The sequence below is a fragment of the Rhinoderma darwinii genome, chromosome 5 (genome assembly GCF_050947455.1).
Source record: "Rhinoderma darwinii isolate aRhiDar2 chromosome 5, aRhiDar2.hap1, whole genome shotgun sequence".
Lineage (NCBI taxonomy): Eukaryota > Metazoa > Chordata > Amphibia > Anura > Rhinodermatidae > Rhinoderma > Rhinoderma darwinii.
In genome coordinates, this window is record NC_134691.1 from 187,892,094 (window position 1) to 187,915,283 (window position 23,190).

At 39.9% G+C, this 23,190-nt stretch overlaps 1 protein-coding gene across 7 annotated transcripts in view; it reads right to left on the reverse strand.

Annotated features, from left to right (window-relative positions):
- Window positions 1–2,112: 2,112 nt before the first annotated feature.
- LOC142651751 (uncharacterized) overlaps window positions 2,113–23,190 on the reverse strand; it is a 100,868-nt gene continuing 79,790 nt past the window's right edge. For all 7 annotated transcript variants that reach the window (XM_075826799.1, XM_075826802.1, XM_075826801.1 and 4 more), the window contains 6 exons: window positions 16,449–16,500; window positions 15,785–15,835; window positions 14,221–14,328; window positions 7,251–7,320; window positions 5,433–5,696; window positions 2,113–5,024 (listed from right to left, as the gene is read on the reverse strand). In XM_075826799.1, coding sequence (XP_075682914.1) covers window positions 4,933–5,024; window positions 5,433–5,696; window positions 7,251–7,320; window positions 14,221–14,328; window positions 15,785–15,835; window positions 16,449–16,500 — 637 coding nt within the window. In that variant the 3' untranslated portion in view covers window positions 2,113–4,932. The remainder of the gene's footprint in view (window positions 5,025–5,432; window positions 5,697–7,250; window positions 7,321–14,220; window positions 14,329–15,784; window positions 15,836–16,448; window positions 16,501–23,190) is intronic.

The following is a 23,190-nucleotide window of genomic DNA, read 5'->3' on the forward strand; positions in this document are numbered from 1 at the left end:
TCAGTGAGCTCTCAACTCCTCTCCAGGTTTGCAACGCTCCTAAGTGTTGTAAGCTGCATATGTAGATCCAGTACCTGGGCAAACATATAGACAACATGCGTGCATCTAGTGCAGAGATTTCACCCTCAAACGGCTGCATACATTGCACAAGACACACACCTGGTGGCATTGTCCATGGAGCACGTTTTTAAAACGGGGATAAAAAGTATAGCAAGATAAACATGTTTGTAGTACAGAATACAGAGAAATGCACAAAGAAAATGTATTAAACCTTATTTTCCTATGTCCTTTAGTTAAACTATGTCCCCTTTTTTAATTATGCACTTATCTGTAACTCGCACTTTGCTGTACAGTCGCTTCACTCAGGAAAGCTGCGCTTGTAGTCACTCACCTTATAGCTCAGGCAGCAAACAAGGCCCAGGTGAAGCTAATTAACAGACCAGGCACAGCCAATCAACGGTTTTTTTTTTTGTTTTTTTTTAACCTTATACCTTCACAATTACGCTTAACCAAAAACGTCTGAAAATATGGCGCTGTTTTCAAGGGAAACCAGCTCCTGATTTTCTGATATTTTTGAAGCCACCCGCGATTTTCGCCGCGTTTTTTGGAGCTTTTTTCAATAGTCTATGAAACAGATACAAATACGTCCCAAGAAGTGCCCTGCACTTTTTTCGCGGCCGTTTTCAAATCGGCCGCGTAAAAAAAACGGCCCATCGGAACAGAACGCAGTTTTCCCATTGCAATCAATGGGCAGATGTTTGGGGGCGTTCTGCGTTTTTCAAAGCGTTTATGGCCTGAAAAACGGCAGAAAATAGGCCGTGTGAACATACCCTCAGAGTAATATCAAAGACCTTGCCTTGGACTACCAGTAACCCCTTAGTGACCAGCCTATTTTAGGCCGTAATGACCAAGCCATTTTCTTCGTTTTTCTATAAGTCGCATTCAAAGAGCTATAACTTTTTTATTTTTCTGTCGACATAGCTGTAGAAGGACTTGTTTTTTTGCGGGATTAGCTGTACTTTTTAATGGCACCATTTTGGGGTACATATAATTTTTTGATTAACTTGTAAACTTTTTTTGGGGGGGGGGGAACCCTGAAACTCCATCGTTCTAAGCGTTTTAAATTGACGTCATTCACTGTGCGGTGTAAATAACACGTTATCTTTATTCTATGAGTCGGTACGATTACGATGACACCACACCTGTGTAGTTTTTTGTTTTTTTTTATGTTTTGCAACTTTTGCACAATAAAACCACTTTTGAACTAAAATTATTTGTTTTTGCTTCGTCGCTTTCCAAGAGCCGTAAGTTTTTGGATTTGTTTTTTTGCAGGACGAGACGTAGTTTTGAATTGGTACTGTTTTGGGGTACATGGGACTTAAATTTTATTATGAGTTTTTGGGAGGCAATGGAAAAAAAATTGCAATTTTGTCGGTTTAAATTACATATTAACTTCATTGTTTGAGTCATTATGGTCGTGGCGATACCATAGGTCTACTTTTATTATTTTTTTTTTACACTTTTACTAAATAAAAATACAGTAAAAAAATAAAACATTTTTTCCTTTTAAAAAGTAATTTTTATTTCACATTACTTTTTTTTTTAGTCCAACTAGGGGACTTTACTATGCGATCTTCAGATCGCTGCTATAATGCTTTGTTATACTTCGTATACCAGAGCATTATTGCCTGTCAGTGTAAATCTGACAGGCATCTATTAGGAAATGCCTCTTGCACATCCTAATAGGCATATGCCCAGGGCAGACATGGGGGCTTTTATCAGGCCCACAACTGCCATGACACCCCATCGGAGGCCCGCGATTGCATTTGAGAGCCACCGATGGGTGACAGAGGGAGCTCACTCCCTCTGTAAACAAGTTAAATGCTGCGGTTGCTATTGACCGCAGCATTTAACGGGTTAAACGGCCGCAATAGAAGAAAACTTCGATCGCGGCCGTTGAAAGCCGGGCTCCTGCTCCATCAGACAGCTGAGCCCCCGGATAGTGACTGGATCAAACTACACAGGGCTAGTTTGTAGTTTGAAACCATGGCTGCACATAGGTCTGCATAGGAGCTGTAGACACTAAATATTGGAGTATTTGAAAAATGGCTTTTATTTTTCGGTGCAGTGGAGCATTACAAAAATGAACAGACTTTAATTTTTTTTCCCCATTTAAATCAATGAGCAGATGTTTGAGAAAACGGAAGCTAAACGCTTCCAGACATTTTTCAGGGCGTTTACAGCCCAAAAAAACTGCTGAAAATAAGCAGTGTGAACATACCCTTACAGCTGGTAGTATCTTTGTAGGCAAAATAAGGAGATTGCAAAGTCAGTCAAAACAGTATGGCACTTACTTAGAAGGTGGTGTTCCCTTCCAGCCAGCACTTCGCTCAAGAAATAGAAATCACGCTCCTATACTGGACCAATTGTTCCACATGTGGATGTGATACATTTAAACATCATGAAAGTTTGTTCTCTTTTGGAGGCAGGGACAATACTCGCTCACTTCCTGAAGACTGTATTAGCTTATTGACAATTTTCTTGCTATTTATTCTCAACAAACTTCTATCATCAGCTACCACTGATACTTAGGTTCCTGTCAGACAGGTATAATGTAGAAGAATATATTGCAGCCTCCCTGTCTGTATACTTACGGTTTCTTTAGGCGATATTTAGCTTATTAAGGAGAATATAGAGAGCATGTTAATCACAGTGTCCCCAGCATACAGAAATAGTATGGTCTTTATGTGGTCACGTGATGCTGTGCTGAAGCATCATGGGATTGATAGCAAAGCAGAGAGGAAGAGAAATCTGGGGAAATCTAAGAATCAAGATGGAGGCTTTTTTTTTAAAGAACAGACAAGGCAGCAGTTCAAAAAGTAAGTAACAGAATACATAAAAGTGTAGAGTGTGATATAGAATGAGGTGGGGAATGCAGACATGGAAAGTTGTTTCCACTGGAGGTCTTCTTTAAATGAAAGTTTCCTCAAACAATTTACATGATATAATATTTGAAAAGTAATAAAAAACAAAATAAACATTACACAACATTTTATACAAAAAACTTTAAAAAGTATTTGTCAAGAAAACAGTTGTTTATTCACAATAAAAATAAAAAATGAGTTTGTGTGTTCATGTATCTCTAAAATAAGCAAATTAAAATTGTAAAAAAATAGGTGTTCCGAAACCATATCAATTGATAGAAAACATAGAATCTAATCATAAAATGCGTGGCTGAGCCACACCACTAACGCAAAAAGAAAACAAAACACAGCCTGTTTTTTTGCTGCTACTGCAGGGTAAGGGTATGTTCACACGGCTTAGCAAAAAACGTCTGACAATACGGAGCTGTTTTCAAGGGAACACAGCCTCTGATTTTCAGGCGTTTTTTAAGCTGAAAATGAAGCTTCTTTTAAGGCCTTATTCACACGAACGTGTGAGTTTTGCGCGCGCAAAAAACGCTGCGTTTTTTGCACGTTGCAGTTCCGTGTGTTATAAGTGTTTGCTGCGTGATTTTCACGCATATGCCATCCTTATGACACGCGGTTTTGATGTTTAGAAAAAGAAATGAATGAAGTGGTTTTATTTTTCCCCTTCATTTCTTGATCTACTGTTGCGCGAATCACGCACGACACACGGAAGTGCTTCCGTGTGCTGCGCGTGATTGTCCCGCACCCATTGACTTCAATGGGTGCGTGATGCGCGAAAAACGCCCAAGTATAGGACATGTCGTGAGTTTTACGCAGTGGACACACGCTGCGTGAAAATCACGGAATGTCTGAACGGCCCCATTCACCAACATAGGTCCGTGCACGTATCACGGACGTTAAACACGTTCGTGTGAGGCCTAATTTGGAGCTTCTTTTCAGGCGTTTTTTTCATAGTGTTCGATGGAAAATTAGCTACAAAAAACACCTCAAGAAGAGACATAATACTTCTTTTTACGCTCCGTTTTTTAAAACAGAGGCGCAAAAAGACGCCCTGTATGAACTAAATGCTGTTTTTCGCATTGATTTCAATGGGCAGATGTTTGTAGGCGTTCAGCTTCCGTTTTTTTTAGGCGTTAACCCCCCCGAAATACGCCTGAAACTACTGCGTGTGAACATACCCTAAGGGTGTTCTTTTAAAGAAGCAATGCAATGTTGTAGGGTAAAAGCACAGTCCTGCAGGCAAAACTAAAAGCACAAAACAGAGGCTTTACTCGCATGGGCATATTACTGTATATTTAGATTGAATCTGATTCTTTTGGGTTTTTTTACTCCTAGAAAGCAGCAAAAATTTACCAAGCTTAAAAAACTTTAGGGATTAATTTTAATGCATGCCTCTGATGGAATCCAATCAGATTTTTGCTGCTAAATATACTGCTTGCCCTGTATTATACCAATGTGGTTAAAGCCTTGCTGTGGTTATTTTGTGGTGCATTAAACGGGAAGGAGGGGGAAATAGAAGCAGGGCATGATGTGATAAGAAAAAAAAATGTGACAGAGCGTAAAAACAGCAACATATACACGATTAAAAAAAATTTACTAAATCTTCAAACGTATACATTTAATGTGCACCCATAGACATTAATTATCTAAACGTATGGCAAAAGAGTGCCCTTTAGGCATATGTTTGCCAAGTATATTTGGGGTGCTGTGGTCTCAACTATATTGAAAAGTGCAGTTGACTATGCTTTTCAATACAACTGTATGCCAAAACATACCTACTGTGCAGACTTATGCTACTGTAGTGGCACTCTGTTTCATATGTCAGGGGCATATGTTCAAACTATAACCACCAGACATGGTGTGGCTCTAGCCCAGTCACGCTGCAAGCGAAAACAGAAAAAACTATTGCACCAAAAAATTCTTAGAACTGTGAAATGTGTTTGGGGCCTAAGACATGAGGATTTAGCATTTCATTACTACTTTTTTTAAACCTGTACATATTCTATACATCTTCATCATCACTGCAAGATGCCTCGGCAGTAACGCAATTTTCACTTTCCATCAACAGGTCTGCTTCAGTAGTTGTATAGAAGTCTGTAAAAATGAATAAATATAAATCATTTATTTGAAAAATAAGCACTAAAAATAAAATAAAAAAATGAATGACTATAAAAAGATCAAACCTCGGGACGATCTCTTAGGTTCATTTTGCCTAGAGGACACTTGACCCTCATTTTCCTGTCTTTCCCTCCCTTATTTTTTTCGCTCTTCTCTTTTACGACATATAGCAATACTTGGAATAAATTTGTATGATAAGATTCGATTTACGGGGAATGCCCCCGAACGTTATTTGCATGGTTTGATGTAGTTTACCTCTTAAATCTTTACACACTTACATGCCTACACTTCGGGTCCCTAGAGCTATTATATGGTGCCCTCAGATAGAGCACCATTTTTTCCTGTTGACAGTTTCCCTTTAATTTGGTTTCTTATGCCACTCACTGTCATTTGTGGAGTTTGTAACAGATGGCTTGCTTGAAGTGTCGAAGTCCTCACATATGTTAGTTGGTGATCTTGAAGAGGTGGATGAAACATCTGGATTCACTGATTGGTTCACGGTAGGAGAATCTGTCTGACAGTTTGCATAGGACAAGGGATTGGAGATACATTGAGATGTTGAGGAATTAGCTGGAGAACCTGGGGTTGAATTTATTCTTTCACATTCACTGTTATTTGTTGCCAGGGGCATAGCAGAATCCATTTGTTCTGAAAGAGAGGTTTAACACAACTTTAGATAAATCTAGAATATTTACTTTTTAGTTTCAAATAAATTATTAAAAGGCATCAGAGTACAAAAGCAGTATGAACATAAATGGTCCAAAGGACAATCCGTACGTGGGGTACCTATGCCACCGCCCATGCAATGAAGAAAAAAAAAAAAGCGTACAAAAGCATCAAACTGTACGGTAGTAATGCCTCGTTGATCAAACAAGTAAAATAAAATCACCTGCTGGCTTTGATTTCCTCAAAAACCATAAGTTTTAATCTAAGCTTCACAGCCTGAGTGTAGAGGATTTCCAATTGGCCGCTATATTAATCTTGGTCGCCATGGCTTTTATAAGTTTATCCCTGGAAGCTTAGCGCCCAAAAGCATGGCAGCGGGACAAAAAAAAAAAAAAGATAATTGTTTGTGCAGAGGAGGAGGAGGAGATGATGGTATAGACTTGTTAGCATAGTGCATAAGCCACTGGGCAGTTCCAACACGTGTGGAGATGGTCCCTATAATATTAACTTTTTAGTTAAAACCAGTAGTGGATCCTTAAAGAATGACAAGAATAGGGGAAAGCTTTATAAAACACCTTTAGATTTTTGTGGTTTCAAAAAAAAATAAAAAAAAATAAAAAAATGCTAAATTAAAAAAATAAAAAGGAAAAAAACTGTGCATTTAGGCAGCTTTTACACGGCTGTAACATGGATCAATTTTAGCATCCATATTACTCCAACAGCTGGACCTCCTGTGGATCAACTGAACTGAAATCACTATAGTGCTCTATGGTGATCTAAAGTTCAGGTGTTACAAACATGAGGGTATATTCACATGCACTGTTTTCAGACGTAAATCGGGCATTTTACGACTCGAATTACGCCTGAAAAAAACTGCTCAATTACGCCTATAAACATCTGCCCATTGCTTGCAATGGGTTTTACGGTGTTCTGTTCCCACGAGGTGTTATTTTACGCGTCGCTGTCAAAATATGGCGAGTAAAAAGACGCCCGCTAAATGTGCATGTCACTTCTTGGGACGTTTTCATTGACTCCATTGAAAAACAGCTCCAACAAAGTCCGTAAAATACGCCGCGAAAAACGCGAGTAGTTACAAAAACATCTGAAAATCAGGAGCTGTTTTCGTCTGAACATACCCCAATACCGGATCCCCTATTTGGCAATACATTTATTCTGCATAGTTCTGGCACAGACACGGCTTCGCCTGGCGAGAACAGCTGATTTCTTGAGGTTAAAGGGGTTGTACAAGTTTCTGATGAAAACATCAAATGAAGGGAAAAGGTGGCTGGATCTTCCACAGCTGTCTACTGCCTGCAGCATTGTAAGATTACAGTACAGGTTTCTTGTTCTTTCTTCTTGAGAATTTGTATGGTTTTGAATGGAAATTAAATAAATGAAAAGGTGGTCTCTAAGTTATGCTCTGTACTCTATAAAGATGTTTAACTTCCATTACTGTGTAAAGACGCAACATGATATTTAGCTTGTAAAGTGCATGCATAAGAACGAATGAATAAACATTTAGCGTGTTAAACTTACCCTGATCACTGGAAACATCAGTCGATTCCGGAAGTTCCTCAGCTGAACTGTGCTCTGCTTCTGTGCAGAACTAAACACAAACACAATATGTTAATGAAATATGCAGCAATTACGACAGGATCTGTCATTTCCATTAAGGAAATCACTAAACTGTTCACTAAATATTTATTTTATAAAGTAACTGCACACAAAACAATGCTCCAGTACTCCTGGTTTTATAACTAAAGGCCGTTTACACTGAGCAATGAAAGTTACTACTCGATTATACTGTTCGCTGTGGGAAAAAAGTTCTGTGTTATTTGCAGCTTTGGTGATTGTTCCACAATTAAATGTTACATTTCTCGGTTGGATCACACAAAACATAACTATTTTTCAATTGTAATAATTTAAAAAAAATGCTGCTTTGTCTGGATATTGCCGTTACGTGTTATCGCGCCCCCTGGTGTTCCCTTTAATTCCCCCCTAGTGCGGCCAATAAAATATATAGCTATAGACCTGGATTGAAAAAGATAAAGCTCTTCATTGTCTGCTGCTTTGTAAATCCAGTGGTTGCCCGAGATCCTCTGTCACTCTCAGGCCTCAAGCACATTTCGGGGAAATGCTTCAGTGTGCTATCCATTTAAAGCATAGCACGGACTCATTTATTTCTATGGGGCCATGCACACTTCAGTTTTTTTTTTTGCAGAACGTGTGGCAGGTCAGCCAACAATAGAACAGATCCTATTCGTCTGTTTTTACAGATCAGTCTCGGCCATTCTATTCCATTCTTTGTGGATCTGTGATTTTTCTTTTAGATATGTCAGTTTCTAAGAAAATCTTGGTGCGGTACAATTCACATATCTGTAGCCTGTAGGAATAGAATGTCAGGTGACTTCAATTCTGCAATATAGTGCTCCACACCTTAAAGGGCCACTCTAACAAAAATCTAATTTTTTGCCTGCTTACTGTGAAAATCCTTTTCTCATAACGGTTTTTGAGGAACACAGATGACCTTGCATGTAAAAAAAAAAAGTGTTAGCTCCACCTACCAACTATAGCCCTGTAGATACTGATCTAAGCCAGTTTTGTACACAAGCAGTAGTAGAAGTAGAGTGTGAAACTGATACAAATATTGATGAAAACAAAAAACATTTGAGAAACAGAGTAAAAAAAAAAACTCAACGAAAAAGTGGTCGTAATACCCGAAAGGAACAATCTTCGGTGAGTGCGGTGTCACCAAACGAACGTGACAAACATAAGGATTTAACGGTGAGTAACAAAAATCACATTTTCTCGTCCGTGTCATTGAGGGAAAGAGATTATCTTGGGAAGTCCAAAAGTGGCATAAACAAAGAATTAGTACCGATGGTACACGGTCGAATGCAGAACCCGACAACTGAAAGCGGCATCAGAGGCTGCGATAGTATGCACTCTGTAGAATTTAGGAATGGTGTGTAGAAAGGACCGCATCGTAGGCTTATACACCTGTAGAGCTGAAGCTCTTTACTGAACCACCCATCACTCGAGTGGAGTGGCAGCTACCCGAAAGGTGGGCTGTGTCATTTAATTTGTACGCCTCCTAAATGACTGATAAAACAAAAAAGGGTTACTCCAGCATCAGATAAGATTAAAAGCAAAAATATCTTTATTTCAACATCTTAATTTATTTATTGCGGTTACTTATATAGTGCCAACATATTCAGCAGAGCTGTACAGAAGTTGTCCTCACTCACTGCCCCTAGTGGGACTCCGACTCTAAACTCCTTTTTTTAGGTTTTTGGAGTGTGGGAGGAAACCGAAGTACTTAAAGGAAATCCGCGCAAACACCATGCAAAAGCTGTCCTTGGTCGGATTTGAAGCCAGGCCCCAGTGCGGGAAGGCAACAGCGTTAACCACTGAGCCAAAGAAACAATAGAGTGGACACCCAAAAAAAAAGCTCTGTTGTTGTCTCTCTCAGGTATGCCTCCTCAATGGTTGAATGAATCCAGTGGGCTAGGGTGGCCTTGGATGCCACCAGACCCCATCTGGGACCTTATTGAATCACATAGAGAAAGTCTGAATGGCAGAACAAAGAAGTTGGAGCAAAATAAGTTTGCAATGCGTGAATTACATCCAACTTGTGGAGGGACCGTTCCCTAGGATGGGAAGGAAAGTGAGGATACCATATCCTCATTAATAGAAAATGCCACCACCACCTTAGGTATAAATGAAGGAACCATTAAAAGGGAAGGTGTCGCGAAAAAATTTGCTTTTAGTATGTTATTAAAATTCATTTTATTTGTGTTTTTGTGTTACTTTTTTCTTACTTTTACTTCACTATGGGGGCTGCCATTTTTTTTTTATCTCTGTATGTGTCGATTAACCACACATACAGAGATAGAATACGGCACATACATCCCCATAGAGAATGCGAACGGGAGCCGTTCCATTCACTATAGTGTACGCATGCGCCGCTCCCACAGAGTCCAAAAGGAAGGTCTTCGGCAGAGCGTCATCCGGTGCTATTTTCATGTGGACCGGTAGCCGCGGCCAGACAGTAAGATGACTACTTCCGGTCGCGGCTTCCGGACATATGTTCCAGGCAGCGAAGATGCAAGGAGTAGGATCGGAGGCAGCAGCAGCGGCAGGTAAGTTATGTTTGTGTGTATTATGTTCGTGTTATACGGTCTGATTACCACTGTATGCCGCCATTTTCTGAGCGAATGCACAGTGTAAGAGGATTAGAAGATTCAACCACCTCCTTCTCCTGGCACTAGCCAGGATAAAGGGAGGGGGGATTGTGTGAGCTCACTAGAGCGTGTGTGTGTCTACACCAAATTTGCAGCATAAAGCAATGAGGTTGATTACCACATTGCAATGCTGCAATTTTGGGAATTGCTCCCTCTAGTGACCAGCACATGGAAATGTTATAAATTAGAATCTAATTTAGAATATTTCCTGACTTGTGAAAAAATTAAAACAATGTTTAATCACTTAAATACTAACTGTTTAACTGAAAAAAAATAGAAAATTCTAGCGACGCATTCCCTTTAATATGGCTTTGCAGGACAGGGCAGCCAGTTTAGAGACACGCCTGATTGTAGGGATAGCCACTAGGAAAGCGGCCTTCCAAGAAAGGAATGAAATGACTTCTAGAGGTTTAATAGGGGAAACTACAGAGCATCAACGACCAGATTAAGATACCATGGTGTTGTGGGTTGGCAGTAGGGAGGCACAGCATGTGCCACACCTTGCATGAATGTACGGACACCGGATTTAGCTGCCAAGGGACGTTGAAAGATTACGGTTAACATGATCCTTGAGGGAGCTTAGGCCCACGTCCACATCCAGAACTTCCTGGAGAAAGTTAAGTAAACGAGTGAGGTAAAACTGCATTAGCTGGAAGCGCCTCTCTTCACAGCAGCAGGAAAAAAAAAAAATGTCCAAGTCTTGGAATAGATCCCGGAGGAAGGTTGTTTCTTCACTTTAAGTATAGTCTCAATGACCTGCTCAGTGAAACCCAGTGCTCAGAGTAGTTAAACTCGGATGGAAGAGTGGATCCAGAGAGAAATCTTTCCGAAGGGGAAATACCAGGGAGCATTGGCCAGGAGTGTGACCAGATTGGCGTACAACGTCGGATGGGGCCAATCTGGAGTGGTGCGAATCACTGTGTTGCCTTTCACCTTGACTGAGGATTCAGACCGATGCGTCTACCGCCAGTAATAGTGGGTCTTGGGACCGAGATAAGACAGGTTGTTTGTGGTTGGACACCATGAGGTCCATGTCTAGAAGCAGAGGTCTCTTGAGTACATCAGAATGGAGAGCCCACTCACCCCGGGTTGATCCGTTCTCAACTGAGATAATTGGCAATCCAAATTGTCCACTCCTGGCATGTGGATTGCAAACCGGGCTGGGGCAAGTGCGTCTGTCCATCTTAGAATGTTATTTGTGACGTGGCCGTGGTGCTTCGGGTCCCGCCGAGACAACGGCCATTGTGTGGTACCTCTGTACCCTTACAGGATGACCTTCCAGGTGATGGAAGGTGACAGAAGGATGGGACAAGATATTGATTACACATTACCCATGCCCCTATACTCAAGTCAAGATTGTGCTTTAATGGTAGTTACATAGTAATATACCATATTTTTTGGACTATAGGACACACTGGACCATAAGACAACCATAAATTGTAGCATAAAAGAGAAGAAAAAAAAAAGATCTTGCCTTTATCTGTACATTTCCTGGGTAATATTGAGACAATAGGGTACCACAGTGCCCAATAACAATGCCAGACAAAGTGCTCCATAACAATGTCAGACAGACAACTACAAGATATTGGCAACTATAGTGCGCTCACCCTCCCCTGAACTCACCAGACATTATAGGTGTGGACAGGCAGGGGTTAATGGTGTTGAATCTGCTCTTGCTCTGTTCATAGGAGAGGGCGTGGCTAGAAGGTCCTTGCAGATCAGTACCTGCACAGATTTAGGCCTCATGAACAAGACCATAGCCATGTGCGCGGCCGTGATTTTCGGGTCGGAAGGCCGCGGAGTGTCACCTGCGGGGCGCCTGCAAATCGCGGGCCATGAACATGGCCGCGTGCATTAAGTTCTATGAGCCTGGACCGCAAAAATCAGCTGTAATAAGACATGTCTGTTATTTTTGCAGTGCTGGGCCGTGCACGGACCGTCGAAATCATGGTCGTGTGCATGGGTCCATTTAAATGAATGCGGCCGCAATTCACCCACAGATTTGCGGGTGAATTGCGACCGCAAAAATAAGTTTGTGTGCATGGAGCCTAACTGTGCTGTGTGGAACAGTGGGATGACAGAATTTTGTGTGTAAAATGTAACTGTTCAGTGAGCATATAACAGATTTTGTTTTTCCCCGCACAGGACATGCTGCTTCTATTACACTGCACTGCAAGAACCTTTGAATCACGGAGCTCAGTCTGGCTTCTTCATAAACTCGCAGCGGTTTGCCTTCAGGAGATAAGATTCAGCAGATGATTACAACACAGACTCGAAGGTAAAAACTGCGTCTTATAGTCCGAAAAATATGGTAATCTGCTGACGCTGGTTTGCTTTTTTCATTTTTTGATGCATCTATTGTTGTTGTATTTCTTAAACTTTTTAAAGTGGAAAATGAATACGATCACGTTTCTTTTATGGGAAAATACGCGTAGACTTTTTTTTATAGGTAATATAATATAGAAAATATTTAGTAATAGCAAAATGAAAGGAACACAAAACACAGACCATGGACCGTCTCTGGATTTCATAATCATGGACAATCCCTTTAATTAGCACAACATTTTGGACTTCAACAGTAAAACTTATTTTAGGTTTTGAGTATACTCATACAATAATTTTTATTATCATTGAATGGATATTTCCCTGGAGTTTACTTTACACAGGTTAAACAAACTGTATTCACAGAGGTTGCTCCCCTTTTCAAAAATTTAACTGACCATACACAGTAGATGAATGTTCGCCAAATCCGCCAATGTATATGGGGGCAGCCCAACAGCCTCACACTTTCTTCCATTGGGGGAAAGGAGGATTGGGCATGCTTGATTTAAAACATGTCTGATAATTTGTTCGCCCGGGAGCCAAAGATGTCCGTGAGCAGCTTATCTCCCCCTTATTATTGAAATGCACATGCTCGCTTGGGATATGTGCAAAACATATGAATCGAGCAATCTAATATATATGGCTGGCTTAAAGAGAACCAATCACAGGGGAATCACCATAGTTTTTATTTAAAGAATCGTTAGCCTCACAAAAAAAAAAAAAATACAAATAGAATAAAAAGGCTTTATAGGGCGTTTATGTAAACAGGCGACTCACCGAAGTAGTTGGTATCAAACTTCCCGTAAAGCTACTACAGTCATGCCCAGTGCACCTCCCCATAAACCCTGGAAGTGTGAAACCTGAGATCTCGCTAGTTATCGCAAGATGTATGTAGCAGTTATCGCACTAACTACTATATATCTGCTATCTAAAGAGCTTGTTTTAGTCAGAGCCGCAAAATCTCGCAATACCTAGCAAGATCTTGTGGTTTTACACTGTATGTCACAAGGATTTTTGGGAAGGTGCGCTGGGCATGACAGAAGCAGCTTTACAGGAATTTGTGCCAACTTGTGCGCCTCATTCTTTTTAATGATTATCGTTAAATATTACAAATTATGTTCTCTGCTTCTAACATAACAGAAGAGTACAGAATTTATAAGCATTTCCACATTGCGGAGTTTAGCAAAGATAAGTAACTAAGGCGGGATTCACACGACCGGGTCGTTCCCGAGCCCGAGTGTCGGCCGGTAAAATCTGCCATTTTGCCCGGCCGGTTTGCATAAAGTTTTGCATCCGTTTCGGGCCGGGCAGATCTGGACAGTGACATCAGCGGCAACTCCTGAAGGGGAATCCCCATGTGTTCGGGGATTCCGCTTCAGGAGTTTCCCCTGATGTCACTGCCCAGATATGGACAGAGACATCAAGCGCTCTGTCCAGGAGCGGAATCCCCGAACACACGGGGATTCCGCTCCTTCAGGCAGCTAAAGTGGGGCTAGCACATAGCAGAGCGGGGAGATACCTCCCTGCTCTGCTATAGTGGCGTCGCTACAGTAGTAGCAGCCGCAGCAGCTGCTAGCGGTGCCATGGAAGGTGTCGCCGGGCCAGGGCGCTTTTAAAACAAGCAGGGGAAGGGAGCCAGCGCAGCGCTCCCTTCCACCTGCTGTACACCCCGGCCCTGCCACACGGTTTTCCCGGCCGTCAAAAAATCGGTCGTGTGAATAGCCCCATTAGGGGTCTATTATTCCTAATGCAGCCGGGTGCCGGCCGATTTATGAACGGCCGGCACCCGTCCGGGAAACCCTGACGTGTGAATGAGGCCTAATAGTTTTTTCTTTCATTGAGTCCCTTTATAAAAGCAGAATGTATACAGATCAAAGCCAACAATAAAAACACAAATATACTTCTAGAAATAAAAGCTGAAAGAAGAATGGAAGACTTACTATTTCCTCTAGTTTCAGCTCTTTGTATTTCCTTAGGGCGCTGGAGAACATTTCTTTGACTTTTTTCGCAAATGCTACATCAGACTCATTTGCAACTGCAAAGGTTTTCTAATAAAAGGAAAACATTCAAACACAGGCTTTAGAATACTATACAGTTATTAAAGTGGCATTATATATATATATATATTATTGTAGGATAAAACGATATATACTGATAAAAATTGGGTCTGTTACACTGCAGTACAAGTAGATCTAAACTTTGGGAGATACATTCAGAAAGAAAGGTGTGTCCCCAATATCGTCACACCCAGTAAAAATAAATAGCTACAATATTTGAACACAAAAAAACAACAAAAAAAAAAAAAAAAACACACCAAATAAACATTGGAGGCAGGTCTACTAATACGATCCTAAATTTATACAGCTTAGCATTAGACTAGACGTGCCACATTTATCAGAGGCTCATGTTGGATGATCAATATGAAGAAACTTTACACACTTGTCGCACTTTATAACACCTCAGGGTCGGCTTACTTTAGACCTGTTTTTGCATCTCAAGACAGACCCCTTTTCCACTTGACCAACCACCCTTGTCGAGGAGTCCCAAAAAGTATCAAAAATACTATGTAATGTGACGCACGGCATGTATGCCAGAATTCTGACTCAATTTGAGAAAGAATTAGTGCTCATTTTCATTAGTAAATCTGCCCCGTTATTTTGCTGTAATACATTCAGGCCACATGCACTTGTTGTGCATTTTGCTGCGGAAAGTAAGCAGCAAAAAACCCACACGTATTTTGATGCGTTTTCTGGTGCGGCTTTTATGTTTTTGCTACGTAAATCGCGGAGTCTTCATGCTGAGGGTTTTGCCGCGGATTTCTGTAGAACTACAGGGATAGAATTTGCAAGCGCAATCGCAAGATAAATGGACTTGCCGCGGCTTCGAAAATACGCACAGGTCAATTTACGCCCTGAACAATACCACAGAGTGGACATGAGATTACCTGGAATCTCATGGTCTATGCTGGTACTGTATTACGCTGCGGTTTTGCTGCACGCAAAGCCGCACGTAAATACGCATCTTGTGCATTGACCCTTATGTTTTTTTTTTGGTTCCTTAAAAATTGATGGCCTGCCCTTAGACCATCAATATTAGATTGGTGGGGGTCAGACTCTTCGCACCCCTGACAACCGCCGCATCCCGTTCATGGTTTACACTGCTCCGTACAGTACCGCTCCATACTTTTACCTGGTATTACAGCTCTGTCCAATTCACTTGACTTTACGAAAAATAAGGAGTGGTGTCCGGTAAATATTGAAGGGAACGCGGCGCTGTGGCTATTTAAAACAGATGAATAGTGGGGGTGCCGAAAGTCAGACCTCCAGCATTCTTCTTTTAATGACCTATCTTAATGATCGGTCATTCACTTTAAGGACCCAGAAGACCCATTTAAATCTAATGAAAATAAAATTAAATGTGCATGAGACTAAAAATTGGTGAATTTCGGAAATCCGAAGATGTTGCATTGGTCTAAATGGAACTAATTATTGTAGGAGTACATACCAGAAAATGGAATACATCTTGGTTGCTTTTTACTGGCTCTATAGGAAAAGTCTGTAAAATACACACATATTAATTGAAATAGTGGAGATTTGGAGAAGGGGTTGTCCCACAAAAGCCTTTACTCCTAAACTCTCCCCAACTGCAAGTAATGCTTACATGAAGGGTTAACATTGAATATTATTTTGCAGCGGTATCTTTTGCTCATACATGATCGGCTTTTTCTGCCACGCCGAACGGTAGAGACAGTAGGAGGAATCCACTAGAGAGGCTGCTTCCTGCAGGTCCCATAATGCCTTGCATGTGCCTTCTCCTGACTGGTCCTCCCACAGCGGCCTCATCGCTGCTTGCAGTCTCCGTCTCCCTGACTTCGGCTAATAAATCTGCAGATTCCTTCTCTGGGATTATAGATCTAGATCCGGCTGTACAGTGTGCACTTTACTGCACATGCGTGTCCAGCAGTAGTCTCACTCTATGGAAATACAGAGACCTATTTGGAATGAACAGCGGGTGGAGCCAATCGGACAATTTTATTTATTTATTTAATGGAGCACTTGCATTCATGGGACGACCCCTTCAAGTAAATTTATTTATTTTTTTTTTACAACAGACTCATTTGCTTCAAAATCTTACATCACAAAAACAATATAATATAAAATATGCATACCTTTTTGGACATGTTAGACTGTGTCTTGTCACTCTTTGCATGATGTTTTTTGCTGTAGTACAGATGTAAAAATAACCCATATTCAGTAAGTGTGACATATGGTAGATATAATGTGCATGAGTTTTCAGAAATTATGTATCAGATATAGGGAACAAACTGTCAAATCAGAAACTAGCGCAGAATTCTACTAGCTGCCACTAGCAAACCGGACAACTATTGCTAACAGACCCACCATCATGACCGCTTAACCCCTTAACGACCAAGGACGAAAATGAACGTCATGGTCATGGTCGGCTGCTAGTTCCCGCACCATGACGTTCATTTTCGTCCGCATTTCAAACTGTCACTCTGTGTAAACACAGAGTGACAGACCCGCGCTGACAGCTGTCCTAGACAGCTGAGACATCAGTCTCGCCGGACAGCGGACCATCGCCGCTGATTTCGGCAATTAACCCCTTAAGTGCGGCGACGGATTGCCGTCGCCGCATTTAAGTGGTTTGAAGCACATCGGCAGCCCCCACGAAGTGATCGTGGGGGCTACCGATGCTTGTCACGGCAATCGGAGGTCAGATAATGACCTCCGGGTTGCCATGTACGGAAGCCTCGGAGGAACAGCCTCCGGCCGTTCCTCCTCTGCTTCCTGTCAGTGTGACAGTCACGTCACAATGACAGTTAGAGTACATTACACTACGTGTGTAGTGTAATATACTCTAGCAGCGATCAAAGCTGCAAGACTAAGTGTCCCCTAGTGGGACAAGAAAAAAAAAGTTAAAAAAAAGTCATAAAAATGTTTTCAAAAAAGTGTACAAATAAAAGTTAGAAGTTCTATAAACACTAAATGCTTTTTTTCCTATAATAAGACTTTTATTATAGAAAAAAAATGAACACGTTAAAAAAGTACACATATTTGGTATCACCGCGTTCGTAACGAACCCAACTATAAAACTATAATGTTATTTTTCCAGCACGATGAACACCCCAAAAAAAAATCAATAAAAAACTACGACAGAATCACAATTTTTTTTGTCACCACCCCTCCCAAAATAGAGAATAAAAAGTGATCAAAAAGTCGCATGTACCCGAAAATAGTACCAATAAAAACTTCTATCCGTCCCGCAAAAAACAAGCCCTTACACAGCTTTTTTGACTAAAAAAGTAAAAAATTATGGCCCTCAGAATATGGTGACACAGAAATTTTTTTTTTTATAAATAAGTCATTTTATTGCGCAAACGCAAAAAAAAAGGACCAAACCTATATACATCTGGTATCGCCGTAATCGTACTAACACGCAGAATAAAGTAAAAATGTCACCTATAGCGTACGGTGAGCGCTGCAAAAAGAAAACCTAAAAAACTGTGTCAGAATTCCTGTTTTTTGCTCAGGATTGCAAAAAAATTGAATAAAAAGTGATAAAAAAAAAATAAAAAAAAAAAAAATAAAAAAAAAAAAATCGCATGTACCCCAAAATGCAACCAATGAAAACTACAGATTGTCCCGCAAGAAATAAGCCCTCACACCGCTCTATTGATGGAAAAATAAAAAAGTTATGGCTCTTGGAAAGCGGGGAGTGAAAATCTAAAATATGAAAGCAAAAAATGGATCAGTCCTGAAAGGGTTAATTCATTTCTAATGAAAAAAACTTTTGACCACATGTGGGGTATTTCCGTACTCGGGAGAAATTGCTTTATAAAAAATGGTTGTTTTCTTCCTCCTTTATCCATTGTGAAAATGAGAAAATGCAACATTTTTGTGGAAAAAATGTTGATATTAATTTTTGCGCCCTAATTCCAATAAACTCTGCAAAAGAGCCGTGGGGTCTAAATGCTCACTATACCCCTAGAAAAATGTCTTGAAGGTTTTTCCAAAATGGGGTAACTTTTCGTGGGTTTCCACTGTTTTGGTCCCTCCAGTGCATTGCAAATGCGACATGGCACCGAAAACCATTCCAGCAAAATCATAAATCCAAATGGCGCTCCTTCCCTTCTGAGCCCTGCTGTGGGTCCAAACAGCAGTTTATTACCACATATGGGGTATTGTCGTAATCGGGAGACATTGCTTTACAAATGTTGGGGTGCATTTTCTTCGTTATTCCTTGTAAATAATAAAAATTTCTATGTTGTTTCAGAAAAAAAGTACATTTTAATTTTTACAGACTAATTCCAATATATTTAGCAAAAAACCTGTGTGGTCAAAATGCTAACTATACCCCTAGATAAATACCTTAAGGGGTCTAGTTTTCGAAATGGGGTCGTTTATGGGGAGTTTATCGTTCTGGCAGCTCAAAGCTTCTCCAAATGTACAGTGGGGCCTTAAACATTTTCAAGCAAAATATGAGTCCTGAAAGCCTCCGGGTGTTCCCTTCCTTTTGGGTCCTGCCGTGTGTCCAGGCAGCGCATTAGGGCCACAATGTGGGTATTTTTGAAAACAGGAGAAAGAGGGTGATAGATTTTTTGGTGTGTTTCTTCATTTTCATGTTCGCTTTACAAAGAAATCGGTCTTCAAACTAATACTTTTATGAAAAAAGTGAAATAATTTTTTTTTTCACCTGATATGCATTAAATTTAGCAAAGAACTGTGGGGTCAAAACACTTACTATACACCTAAATAATTATGTTATGGGGTCTAGTTTTCTAAATGGGGTTGTTTATGGGGAGTTTCTATCGTTCTGGCAGCTCAAAGCCTCTCCAAATGTAGAGTGGGGCCTAAAACATTTTCAAGCAAAATATGAGTCCTGAAAGCCTCCGGGTGCTGCCTCCCTTTTGGGTCCTGCCGTGTGTCCAGGCAGCGCATTAGGGCCACAATGTTGGTATTTTTGAAAACAGGAGAAACAGGGTGATAGATTTTTGTGGTGTGTTTCTTCATTCTCATGGTCGCTTTACAAAGAAATTGGTCTTCAAACTGATACTTTTATGAAAAAAAGTGAATTTTTTTTTTCACCTGCTATGGATTAAATTTAGCAAAAAACTGTGGGGTCAAAATACTTACTATACCCTTAGGTAAATACCTTAAGGGGTCTAGTTTTCTAAATGGGGTCATTTGTGGGGGTTTCCATCACTCTGAGACCTATGAGCCTCTGAAAACCTGGCTTGGTGCAGGAAAACAAAATGTACTTCAAAATTTATACAATTATTATTCAATTTGTAAGTCCTCTAAATTGCTGAAAATTTATTTTATTTTTTCAAAAGTGCTGCCAAAATAGAGTAAAGAGATAGAAATATATATTTAATTAAAAAAATTGTACAGTATGTGTGTACATATGTGACATATTGCAGTTAAAAATAGGGGAAAATGGTAATTTTTACAAAATTTCTTCCATTTTTCTATTTTTTAATTAAATTTCCGCAAATCGTATCAGTCTATTTTTACCACTAAAATAAAGTACAACATGTGACGAAAAAACAATGTCAGAATTACTTGGATATTCAAAACTTTCACAGAGTTATTCTCTGATAAAGTCAGACATACCAGATTTGACAAATCTGGCTTGGTCATTAAGGTACAAACATGCCCGGTCATTAAGGGGTTAATTTGATATTTTAGTATACAATCATTTTTTTATTATTTCTTTTAAAGCGCAATTAGTTCCAGGGTGCAGCACATACATCAGATTACTGTGTAAGAGTATCCAATAGCAACTACACCATTTTTCCTTTTCAGCTTGCACTTGAAAAACGAAAGCTGGTATCTGCGATTCTACAATTACAACACTTTTTCTGTACTAGTTATGTATAAAGCCCTAGATTTTCCAAAAGGCTAACCAGAAAAACAAGCCCTATACAAATGATGAAATCAGTAAAGGGGTTCTGGGAGACACTAAACCAGCAAAATTCCAAATGTACTTATGGAAGAGAGTGGAGTTTAAAAAAAAAAAAAAAAAAAAAAGATAGCAGTGCTAAAAAAAAAAAAAAAAAAAGTATACATGGAAATTCGTGGTTAGGTCTCGTTTTAAGGTTTTCAGTGTTAAAACCGATTAAAAGTTAGGATTGTATATTTCCCTACCTACATGTCCTATTTTTTTCAAGGACCCTTCACACGCTCCATTGAAACAAATAGTCGTGTGAACGGCCCCACTGAAATACATGAGTCCGTGTGACAGTCATTGTTTTAACGGCCGTCACATGCTCATCTGAATGAGCCGTTAAGCATTTGTACATTTACTAAATTTAAGCAAAACATTAATGATATCCAAACCCAGGGCTATCCAAAAATATTTATTTTATGCTCACTCAAGCGAAAGCAATTTAAAGGGAAGAGCTTCAATAAGTGGGAATGTTCCATGCTAGCAAGAGCTTAAAGAGGCTCTGTCACCAGATTCTCAAACCCCTATCTCCTATTGCATGTGATCGGCGCTGCAATGTAGATAACTAACGTTTTTTTTAAAACGATCATTTTTGGCCAAGTTATGAGCAATTTTATATTTATGCAAATGAGCCTTTCTAATGGACAACTGGGCGTGTTTTCTCTTATTTCCAACTGGGCGTGTATTGTGTTTGTAACATCTGGGCGTGTTTACTTGTTTTACTAGCTGGGCGTTGTGAATAGAAGTGTATGTCAGCATCATATGTCAGCATCATGCACTTCTATTCACAACGCCCAGCTAATAAAACAAGTAAACACGCCCAGATGTTACAAACACAATAGACGCCCAGTTGGAAATAAGAGAAAACACGCCCAGTTGTCCATTAGAAAGGCTCATTTGCATAAATATAAAATTGCTCATAACTTGGCCAAAAATGATAGTTTTAAAAAAAAACGTTAGTTATCTACATTGCAGCGCCGATCACATGCAATAGGAGATAGGGGTTTGAGAATCTGGTGACAGAGCCTCTTTAAAAGGAAAGGTGCCATGATTTATTTATTTTTTTATATTGCTTTTAACCCCTTCCCTCTTTAGCCACTTTTGACCTTCCTGACAGAGCCTCATTTTTCAAATCTGACATGTTTCACTTTATGTGGTAATAACGTTGAAATGCTTTCACCTATCCGGGCGATTCTGAGATTGTTTTCTCGTGACACATTGGACTTTAAGATAGTGGTAAAATTTGGTCGATACATTCAGTATTTAATTGTGAAAAACACGAAAATATAGTGAAAAATTGCAAAAATTAGCATTTTTCTCAATTTAAATGTATCTGCTTGTAAGACGGGCAGTTATAACACACAAAATTGTTGCTAATTAACATCCCCCATATGTCTACTTTAGATTGGCATCGTTTTTTGAACATCCTTTTATTTTTCTATGACATCACAAGGCTTAGAACTTTAGCAGCAATTTCTCATATTTTCAAGAAAATTTCAAAAGGCTATTTTTACAGGGGCCAGTTCAGTTGTGAAGTGGTTTTGAGGGCCCCATTTTAAAAACTTCACCCCTCAAAGTATTCAAAACAGCATTTAGAAAATGTCTTAACCCTTTACACATTTCACAGGAATTAAAGCAAAGTAGAGGTGAAATTTACAAATTTCATATTTTTTTGCAGAAATAAATTTTTAATACAATTTTTTTTATAACACAGAAGGTTTTACCAGAGAAATGCAACTCAATATTTGTTGCCCAGTTTCTGCAGTTTTAGGAAATATCCCACATGTGGCCGTAGCGTGCTACTGGACTGAAGCACCGGCCTCAGAAGCAAAGGAGCACCTAGTGGATTTTGGGGCCTTATTTTTGTTAGAATATATTTTAGGCACCATGTCAGGTTTGAAGGGCTCTTGCGGTGCCAAAACAGTGAAAGTTCCCCAAAAGTGACCCCATCTGGGAAACTAGACACCTCAAGGAAATTATCTAGGGGTGTAGTGAGCATTTTGACCGCACAGGTTTTTTACAGAAATTATTGGAAGTAGGCCGTGAAAATTAAAATCAACATTTCTTCAAAGAAAATGTAGGTTTAGCGATTTTTTTTCTCATTTCCACAAGGACTAAAGGAGAAAAAGCATCGCAAAATTTGTAAAGCAATTTCTCCCGAGTAAAACACTACCCCACATGTGGTAATAAATGGATATTTGGACACACGGCAGGGCTTAGAAGGGAAAGAGCGCCGTTTGGCTTTTGGAGCTCAAATTTAGCAGGAATGGTTTGAGAGGCCATGTCACATTTACAAAGCCCCTGAGGGGACAAAACAGTGGAAACCCCCCACAAGTGACCCCATTTCGGAAACTACACCCATTGAGGAAATTATCTAGGGGTATAGTGAGCGTTTTGACCCCACAGGTTTTTTGCATAAATTATTGGAAGTAGGTTGTGAAAATGATAATCTAAATTTTTTCAAAGAAAATGTAGGTTTAGCTAATTTATTCTCATTTCCACAAGGACTGAAGGAGAAAAAGCACCACAAAATTTGTAAAGCAATTTCTCCCGAGTAAAACAATACCCCACATGTGGTAATAAACGGCTGTTTGGACACACGGCAGGGCTTAGAAGGGAAACAGCACTATTTGGCTTTTTGAGATCACATTTAGCAGGAATGGTTTGCGGAGGCCATGTCACATTTGCAAAGCCCCTGAGGGGACAAAACAATGAAAACGCCCAAAAAGGGACTCCATTTAGGAAACTACACCTCTTGAGGAATTCATCTAGGGGTGTAGTAAGCATTTTGACCCCACAGACGTTTCATAGAATTTATTAGAATTAGGCAGTGAAAATAAAAACAGTCCTTTTTCTTCAATAAGACGTAGCTTTAGCGCAAATTTTTTCATTTTCTCAACAAATAAAGGAAAAAAAGAACCCAAAATTTGTAAAGCAATTTC